This window comes from Saccostrea cucullata, unplaced genomic scaffold, assembly GCF_032062105.1.
Source record: "Saccostrea cucullata isolate Sc308-1 unplaced genomic scaffold, CSIRO_AGI_Scuc_v1 ctg15265, whole genome shotgun sequence".
NCBI lineage: Eukaryota > Metazoa > Mollusca > Bivalvia > Ostreida > Ostreidae > Saccostrea > Saccostrea cuccullata.
This window is the reverse complement of record NW_026935115.1, coordinates 53,554-64,226: the sequence shown is the minus strand read 5'-3', so window position 1 is coordinate 64,226 and position 10,673 is coordinate 53,554. Positions and strand designations below refer to the sequence as shown.

Here is a 10,673-nt window from a genome sequence, read left to right as displayed (position 1 = left end):
AGGAAAAAACTAATTAATTCTTCAAAAAAACTTGGTATTTTGAGTCAGAAAAGATTTAAGGAAACTTTATTTTCTTTAAAAAAAAAAGAAAGCAAACATCCTGGTTGAAACCATAAAGAAAACGAAGACTATGAACACGAAAATCCTTGTTTCATACCGATATACAATCTCACTTAAGCACACGCTTGAAGCAGAACATAAAATATTACATCATAGTTGATGCACATAAAATAAGTTCCAATGCATCTGGGTTGCATTTGTGGTCTGAAGACATCATTACAAACAGTTACAAACAGGTATGTGAAGGCTAAGAGTTTATTAGTGGTAGGGGAGCCAGATGAACAACATATTTTTTCTGTCATTCTATCTAGTTTTACTAATTGACCCTCTACTTTCAGAAACAAGGCTGCATGCCTGAAGCGACAATAGTTAGTGTGAGTATATATATATCTTAACAATTGTCTACACTTTCACATTTATGCTCGATATCTCTTTAGATATGAACTGTATAAAAGAATGCTTGTTGAAACATTGGACTGATCATATCGGTTCGCCTTTTTCAGAAGATTTGAGATTGAGAAAGATTTTAAAATATAAATTAATATAACATTTTTCTCCTTAAATTTTGAAATAAATATTATTAGCCGTGCTTTTCAACCTAAGGCTGAAATAAATTTGTCATATATTTCGTTAATGTCGACTTTTTTCTCTCTGTAGAACGATCATTGTAAGTGTTAACTTTTAAGAAGAAAATGAGCCTCTGTACGACTCTATCGTTTTGCATTACCTTTGTATGTTTGGGACAGTCGCTACAATTTAGCTGCTCTTCCGAGCCGAAATGCACATGTTATTACGAAAGAGGGATGCTGAGCGTCAATTGTAGCTCGCTTAACCTAACTCACTCACCAAATTTTCAACAAAATGTTAGATGCATCTATCTAAACAACAACCGTCTTACGGAAATACCTACTGATATGCCGCAAGCGATCGTGCGGCTAGATATAAGCGATAATAATATCCGAGATCCAAAAAAGGCAAGTCTGTCAAGATACAAACATTTGGAGTGGTTAAACCTTGAACGTAATTGTTTATGGCAAAAATACAAGGAATGGCCATCACGCTTTTTCGAGAACCTGTCAAAACTTGATACTCTTCTCATGAAGGATAATTGTTCGGAAACATCTTATTATACGATCAAGGAGATGAGGTACTCTAAAGAATGCTTTTACGGGCTCTCTTCATTACGGCATATTGAACTCGACGGATTAGGTGGCCAAAACTTTGGAGAAGCATTCGAAGCAAATAATTCCATTCAATTTCTTACATTTACGCCAAATAATGGTCGTTGTGCTCTGAATAGCATCAAGAGTAAAACATTCCAAATTTTCAAATGTTTGAAAAATCTAACATTAGTTAACTGTAATATCATGTTCATCAAGAAAGGAGCTCTTTCACACTTAAATGATCTCGTATCTCTGGACATTTCAGAAAACCAGGAGCTTACGCTATCAGTATTAACCAATATCACCTTTGATCTGCAGAATTCAACAATCCAGACTCTCTTTGCAAATAGTCTTCATTGTAACGTCGGACTTTCTCTGCTATTAAGTATAAACCATATCAAATATCTTAGAAATACTTCTTTAAAAGAGTTGTCCTTGGGAAGTAATAGGATAGGTATCATAGAACATCTACTCACGACATACCTTCCTAAGTCTTTAAGATATATAAATATTGATGATAATCCACTTATATTCGGGCTCTATGTTGTAGAAGGCGACTTTCTTACAAATTTAGAAAGGTTAAGCTTTAACCAAAATGAGAGAAAAGAAAGGCGAAGAATAGGTTGTAATTTTAATTCTAACAGTTGTGACAACAAAGGTGATATAAGAGTCGATGAAACGTTAAATAGAGTGTATAGAAAATACCAATTACCCCCAAAACTAAAATATTTAAGCATGGCTAATAGGAAAATATATTTTCCTTTGATACATAAAATTGGACTTAGAACAAACAACTCACTAACACATCTGCATGTTCAAGGAAATCTTATATATGATATACAGGGAGTTAGTGGGCTTCAACATCTAGAATATCTTGATCTGTCAAATAACTTCTGCTTTAACATTACCAAACAAGTATTTCAAGATATGACCGGCTTGTTATTTCTGAATTTATCCAAAAATCTGTTAGGAAAGGAATTACAGCGACAACATAAAGAGCATGTATTTGACCATCTCCATAATCTAAAGATACTGGATCTGTCATATAACTCGATAACTCTATTGCAAAAAGATTTTTTTGCCTCGGTGTCAAACATAGAACACCTCAACTTGAGTAATAATGAATTAGAGAGTGTCACCTTTGACTTGTCAGCTGCATTAAAATTGCGTAGCATAGATTTGTCTTCAAATAAAATTGTAATGTTGGACTCCAAATCGATGGACTTTTTAGATGCCTCTAGGGAGAAACAGCTCTCTATCCAGATGTCAAACAACCCATTACAGTGTACATGCCGAAGCCTGGAGTTCCTAAAATGGATGAAAGTATCGGCCAACAAAAACTTCGTTGATGGAGAAAAATGCACATGCGTATTCACAAACGGAAAAAAGATCGAAATGCGCAATTTGGCCAATATAATCTGGTCTTTAGAACGTCAATGTGCTTCATTTACAACAACAATAGTCATAGTAACCATTATTTTACTGGTCACAATCATTCTTATATCATTTGCAATAGTGTATAGGTATAGATGGAAACTGCGATATTTGTATTATGCCGGTAAGAGAAGTTATAGAGGATATTCAAGAATCTTAGAAACGGGGAGAGAGTATCAATTTGATGCTTTCATTTCGTACGCTGAAAGTGAAAGAGCAGAGTTTATACCAACTATTTTGAAGCTAGAAAAGGAAAACAATTTCAAATTCTGTATTCACAGTCGTGACTTTATAATTGGTGTTAATATAGCAGAAAACATAACTAATGCAATTCATAACAGCAAGCGTTCTGTCTGCTTTCTGAGTAAAGCTTTTTTGGAATCTGAATTTTGCATATATGAAGCCCAGATGGCTCGAATGGAAAGTATTTACAGAGGAGGAGAAACAACATTATTTGTTGTTCTTGTGGACAAAGATCTTGGAGTTGTCTTGCCACAATTTCTGAAAGATGTAATAAAAGAACAAACATATCTTGAATATGATAAACAAATTTCAGAGGAATTTTGGAATGCCCTGACTCAAGCATTTATAGAAATGTAGAGAAAATTCGTACTTGGAACAGCAAGGCTTAAAAATATTAACACCTGAATCTTTCTACGGCAACTAAACTTATTTTAATACCGGCTAAAGAAAATTAAACAGTCAGTTACTTATATCTGCAAACGAGATAAAATATCAAATATTTTCCCGATGCCCAATTTGAATTTAATACGGAATTACAAGTAACAAACATACGAGTATGTGACAATAATGAACACCACTGGAATGCTAAAAAAACTTTGGAAGAACAATGTTTTTAAAGACCAGTCCAAAAAAAATTGCAATTGTACTTTATAGTTCCAAAATCTAGACAAACTTATCTTTTTATCAATTTGGTTTTTCATTTTTTGTACGTTTTTCATTGATTTACGGTAGTTGTTCTAGTTTCGAATGCTGTTCATCAATATTATTATGTATTGCTTATTAATATCTCCTCTGTATTTCAAGACCAATATAATATAACATGCTTTTGGTAAATGCCCATGAGACTTTCAATTTACGTTTTATATGAATGTTTAATTTAAATGTAGCAATGGTCGTCACACGAATGATACTAACATCTTTGTGTGCTTCGTGACCGGGAGGCCCGGGTTCGATTCTCATTCGCGGCACCGCGTCAAACCTATGATGTAAACGTAGGTAGTGACTGTTACTCCGCCAAGCTCTCGATCAGCATTTGAAGTGAAAGTCACGTGTCTTTCAGATATGACCTTTAAAACGTAGGTCTCGTGTCACGGTAGGCGTTTGCACGATAAAGAATCCTCGGCTCAAAGACCCAGATTCCAAGTACATGTATAGGTCTAAATTTGAAAGCCTTCACTGGTAAACGTTGATGTTTCTATATGAGTTAAAAATTCTCGAATGGGACGTTAAACAATATACTGTCAATCAATCAATCAATCAATCAATCAATCAAAGAATACGGCAACTTTTTACGTCAACCAATTTGTTATCGCTTTTTTCAATTTCTTATTTTACAGTGTAATAGTCACATTTATACGTAAGTCTACAGACATTTTCTATACGGCAGCGAAACATTATTTATCTTGCGCAATATACTAGTATTAAATTCTGTTTATTTCTGCATTTTTGTGTATTTATTATATTTCTCGTTATATGTTTGAATGTAAAAGGTTTCTGTTTTTTGTGTGCTTTTGTGAAGATGATCTTTCCAATTTAATTTTGACCACGATAATAAATTTGTTTGTACGAACTGTTTGTCCTTTTTCAAAGTTTTGGTTACATCAAGGAACTATAGTACCATGTTTATTATCTCAAATTTGTGGCTCTCCTTATCAATTATGCCTGAGCTTTAATGCCTAAGCATGACTAATCAGATAATAATTCTACCTTTGATGTACAACACTTACAGATTCCGATGGCAGAACTTTTAAACACATCTTTATGACAAGGGAAATCTAAATATATGACACAGAGTATTTGAGTGGACCATGGCATCCAAAATACCTCGATTTTTCAAACATCTTTCTGCTTCAAGAATGCAGGAGTTATTTCAAGAGATGGCCAACCAGCAAATCTTCAGGTTATTAAGAAAAGGAGTAAAAAGCATAAGCCTACAGAAGATGCATTTGATTATCATTGATGTTTAAAGGTATTGCATCTGTCATTTACATGTATCAGGACTATTTTAATAAACATGTTTTAACATTTAGTATAGAAATGCTTTTCAATAAACTGTTTTGAGACTTAAATTTCTTTAATCCACAAATGAAGCATTTTTCTTTTTTGCATTATTAAACACAAGCAGACAAATAGACACACAGGCCAATAGAAATTGAAATTGTTTACCTAAGTTATGATTGATTGATTGATTGTATACTGTTTAACGTCCCTCTCCAGAATATTTCACTGATATGGAGACGTCACCATTGCCACTGAAGGGCTGCAAATCTAGGCCTATGCTCGGCACTCAGCACCATTGAGCAGGGAGGGATCTTTATCGTGCCCCAGGGCCTCGGTTTATACGGTCTCATCCGAAGGACCGCCCCATTTAGTCGCCTTTTACGACAAGCAAGGGGTACTGAGGACCTACTCTAACCCGGATCCCCACGGGGCTAGAAATGTTATAGGTTTGACAGTATTTACATCCCCTGAATATCAGTTCCTCTATTTATTATGACAACCCTTGCCTACTTTTCAAACAGTAAACGCCACTAACCCCCCCCCTGCATAACGTTCCTTAGCAATTGCTCTTCCATGAAGTATGCATACAATAACATCTATAATACAATATTTCACATATATGATTTTAATTTAATCATATTAATACATACATAATTATGAACATAGACGTAAAGTAACAACAAATATCTTTCTTTGTTTATGAGTACGGAAATTTGCGTTGCTATTGCAAAAAGACACACAGCCCTCGTTTTTTCCCTGCAACAATTTAAGACTTTTATTCCCGTATTAATTACCTTATACGACCAATGTAAATGTAAAGTATTTTTAGTAACCTTTAAACACTAAGATGAATTCACTGTGACGTCTTGGACAACATCAATTTTCCCAATCAATATGTAGTGAATAGAGGTATTTTTTTTAAAAGGTAAAATCAAAATGATTAATAGGATATCAGGAAATTGCTCTGGTATCTTAATTATTCTCTTACTAATTATCATCTTACTAATTATCCAATTACGCGAAGGACACATGATGGTCCATGAAAAGGAAATTAATAGTATTTTAGGATGTAAACAAATATTTAGTTAATTCACCAGATAGATGTCCATACTTAGATGGTTGTGAATGATTTTCCAATTATTCATATACAATATTAATAATCGGATTCCACATTTCACGAATTGTAATCACTTACTGATTTAATGCATAAGATTTTCTTAAAACTGCATATTTATATTCTGTACAGTATACATCTTGTAAACTAATTTATTTTGAAATCTGATTAAAATTTTTGAAGGAGAAGCATTCACTTTTTCAGATAAAAATTGCTATATAAAGTCTTATTGATTTATAAGGAAATTACTAAAAGAGGCATCTAAACCACTTATTTAAGATATAAGGTATCATTTTTAAACATCTATCGGGATAAAAATACGGGCTGGTCACGAGATTAAATTCAAAAAAGCCCGATAGATGTTTTAAAATGATACCTTATTACTTATATTTACATTTGTGACTTATTCATACTTTATAATAGGCTGATTGTGACTTTTAACGTGTGAAATGCATTATTTTTCAAACCCAACGGCATGTATGTGATCCACTGAACACACGTCAACCCTTTATGACGTCACAGAGAAATTACGTCGAACGTTTATCCATAAGCACATCTATGACCTCTTGACCCCGCACTGGTATTTATACAGATATACATGTAGATACGCATTGCTTTCAGTAGTGTTATATAAAGGTAAACATTTGCAAATGTAAATATAAAAAAGTAACAGTAAAAGTCACTAATATGACTTTAAATTTACTGTCCATTCAATCAATACTTCAAAAGTAACATCAGTAAATTTAGAATTCATAAGCAACTTTCAATTAATATATATACGACCTCAGCTCCACGGGACACTACTTCTCACTATCTAATAAGCAAATAGAATGATTAATCCGTACACCTTGGTTAAAGATGTTCTTTCATTTTATCCTATTCCCTTTCCCTCTCTAGTAATATTTTGGACCTTTATGCATAGACAATATTTAACGTTTTTGCTTGGAATTTAAAATTATTTTCAGGAGAATATGAGAGAGGTTACCGAAGTAGTTTAATTCATAATAATAACATGAATTCATTTTACTTTATTATTTGATACGTATATTAGACTAAGTACTCTGTGACCTAATCAAGACTCCCACCCCCACTCCAAGTAATGCATTTCATTTGTACAGGCCATTTTGAGTTCTGTTTTAATTAATGATATGATGGTAATTGTAGAATTTAATGGTTCTACACATTATAATACTGAACAGCATTATCTACACTGACAGGTACAATTTGGCTATGCGATACACTTGCATATTTATTTCCTACATATATTTCACCTAACTTTTAACGTCTGATAAATATAGGGTCTCACATGATTTGTAGTTGGATATGATTTTTATCCAACTCGTTGGATAAAAACAAACAACGAGTTGGATAAAAATCATATTCAGCTACAAATCATGTGAGATTCTTTTTATCCCACATTTTACATTTTGTTTTATACACCACAATCAATGTTTTACACAGTTTTAATATTGGACTCCACTTTATTTTACTTCATTACGCTAACGCAAAACCCATTGTGACGTCACTACTGTGGGATAGCAAAACGATATTACATGAGCTATATCAACGGGATAAAGGGATAAACATGGGATACAATAAATGTACGTATATTTTTCCATCGATACCAGAAAAGTGGCGTGGAAATACTGAGCGTCTACATCAGAGAAATATACTGAAAGGAAAAAAAACGCATAATAAACTTTTGAAAAAAATTAAAACTTTTATTTCCAATATGTTTTCCGGTATTGTTATCAAACATTTTAATTCAACTTTAAACAGCAAGAAACCGAAATCTTGTGTGACTTTGAATGATAATTCCGGAGTTATTGAAGTTGATATGTCGATACCCCCCAAAATTAAAATAAAAATTCTCATCATACCACTTGCGCATCAGTAACAGTCTTGATTTTCTTGTGCATTGAGTACTTATCTTTCTCATAGAATTATCATTCAATCCTTCCGACGGTAGTCTTAATGGTTGAGAGAAGATGTATTATTCCAAAGCCAACAAATCCCCCCGCCAAATGAATCCCACGAATTTTCGATTTAAGATAGAATTTAAGATAGAATTGACCGAATGTAGCTTGTTCGGTACACGTGAATGTTGTAGAAAGTCTCAACAAACACTGGCTATATTTTCTCAGCGTGAACATGCTAAAAAATTGCGCATACGGCGCGTGTGAGAGTAAAATTGACGTAAAGTTGCCAAGCTTGCGTACCAAATTAGAGCAGAGAGTTTCTGTCAGTATTAGGGTGAAAATATGAGTATGATTATCTGCTGTAAAAATAACAGTTTCAGTAATAATGACTGGACAATAACCGAGGTGGCATGATAAAAAGCCCTCTCTTGATGTGACGTTGTTACGAGCCAACGTCACCGTCATGGTTGGTTGGAAACATTTTAAGTTACTCTCTGACAACCGAAAAATCTTTTTTGATTGAGAAGTTAAAAACAAACTGCACAACAACATCTTGTTGCCTTTTTATTCAGTTATGCAACTCAATTACTAGACCCCATGTAACTTCTGTCAACAATACCATGAATTGCAAGAAATTTTTACTGGCTGCAAATACCGGAAACGATGTCTATAACTCTAATGCATCTCTTGGCACTACAAAATGTGATCACAGAATTGTCATCATCAGCATGCACGTGTATTTGGCTTTTTATCATTTCCCCTAAGTGACGCCATACATTTCATGGTTGCGTAATTTTGACATGCGATTTTATTGCACAGAAATCAAAATACATATTTGAACAATTTTATAATTTTCGGCCACATAGTGAAATATATTTCGCTATTATGTTATTATGCATTTCTTTTTCCTTTCAGTATACATTTACAAGTCTGTCCTGTTTTTTCGTCTTCATAGATCCAAAGGTTGACATTTTTTAAAAGATTCAATAGTAGTCAAACTTTGAAGAAAATGACGAGAAAATGGTGATATATTACCCGTTTTTTTTTTTTTTAGAGAAGTTCAACTTGAATCTATTTTTCAGCATACCTAAGAAGTTTCAAATACTGGTATATTACGTATTCAAGGTAAAAAAAATTATATGAATTTATGTATACGTTTTAAAAGCTTTGGTAAATTAAAAAAATAAATTCAACACTTTTCCTTTATACTTTTGTGTATTTAGTTTTAGTATTTAAGAGCACATAATAATAAATAATCAAAGAAATTTGTGTGTAAATTTATTAGCACAAATTACTTCAAACATACACTCATTGTGTTACCAATTGCTTTACAAATATGTCGAAGCCCATTCAAGATAATCGCCTTAATTTCCTTTTTAGCCGGGCTTATTGCTCAAAGAGCAATTGCCGGCTTATGCGATCCTGTTCAAGGCAGGATGTTGACCCCATAGTCGCCATTTTAAAGTTACGTGCAAAAATATAGTTCTTACTCTCAACCGCTTTTGAGATAATACAAACGCTAAATAAAGCAACAAAAATAAAACGAAGTTTTATCTATATAAAATAAACATTAGTAGTAATGACTTTGAAAACTTCATAAGTCAAAGAACATAGTTCATTAGCGTAAGGATTTTTGATAATCAGTGTTACCGTAGTTCTCTACACATACGAGGTAAAGCAGGAGAGGGAACCAGACTGGCCTGTTTGTTTACATTCAGCTGCGGTACCAGATTAATTCTGATTCTGACAAAATCGGACCGTGGTATTAGGATTGAAAAACTCACTGTCAGTGTCTTATCATTTATATTGATAGTTTTAAAATAACTTTTTCATCAGAATATAAACGTGATTCATGTAAGAAATCCATTCTACTCTGTAAATGAGCCCGGCTCTCTGTACTTCTGAGTACTTTGATTTAACATAGGGGTCGATGCTATTTGGATCCGGGCCACAATTAAAGGGTGAAGGTCAAATGGCTAAAATGTAGCACATGTAGGAAATTCATATGCCTCCCTTTCAATGATAAAAATAAAAATAGCTCACATGTTTTAGATACTTTTGGGGTATAGAATAAAAGTAGAGTGTCTAAAGTTTACAATGATATGCAGCAAGGTGCATTTCAAGCAAAAATTATGCCTAGAAATATGAATTGAAAAGAGCATTCATTTGGTTTGTTTACACTTTTTTTGCCAAGCGAGAGCTATCCCGAGGTCATGACGTCAGAAGTTTATTAATAACCAGGGAATTCCACATTCAACACCCCTATTTCTGGATGTGAATATTTATCTGACACATTGCTCTATCATGTGGTCAAAGATATTTTGGAAATGAAGATTTTTAAAAAAGTTACAAAGAAAATAAAACACATGTTTTTACTATATAAGTCTATATGTAAGCTAATTGTGGTCCGGGTCCTTATGATTTGAGTGTAAAACTTTCAATAAGAATTGAGATCGGACATAAACGGAAAAGATTTGCACATGTTGTTTTTAATCAGTAACCACAGCTTGTTTCTTTAATATCACTTAAGTTCTGATTGAATAATTTATAAATGACGTTGTATGGTTGTTGTTGTCGGTCTCATAAAAAACAGTAACTTATTAAATCCGCCAACCTGAACCACCACATACCACTGTACTCTCATTTTTGCTATTTGGGGGTTATTAACCAAAAATGAAATATTTAATTAAATCTACGATAAATACTGTACGAATGAAATCATTTTAGCTAAACGCAATT

General features: G+C 33.2%; 1 protein-coding gene across 2 annotated transcripts; it reads left to right on the top strand.

Annotated features, from left to right (window-relative positions):
- Positions 1–228: 228 nt before the first annotated feature.
- On the top strand, positions 229–3,428 carry LOC134241913 (toll-like receptor 4). 2 transcript variants are annotated; one of them, XM_062723926.1, is made up of 3 exons: positions 229–296; positions 399–434; positions 718–3,428. In XM_062723926.1, the coding sequence occupies exon 3, from the start codon at positions 753–755 to the stop codon at positions 3,255–3,257; it is 2,505 nt and encodes an 834-aa protein (XP_062579910.1). In that variant the 5' UTR covers positions 229–296; positions 399–434; positions 718–752; the 3' UTR covers positions 3,258–3,428. The 2 variants fall into 2 exon arrangements, with proteins under 2 accessions (XP_062579910.1, XP_062579911.1); XM_062723927.1 differs by lacking the exon at positions 229–296 and having other exon boundaries at positions 340–434.
- The last annotated feature ends 7,245 nt before the right edge of the window (positions 3,429–10,673 follow it).

Excerpts from the sequence above, each read along its gene's own strand:
- LOC134241913 (XM_062723926.1), top strand. The coding sequence starts at position 753 with ATGAGCCTCTGTACGACTCTATCGTTTTGCATTACCTTTGTATGTTTG.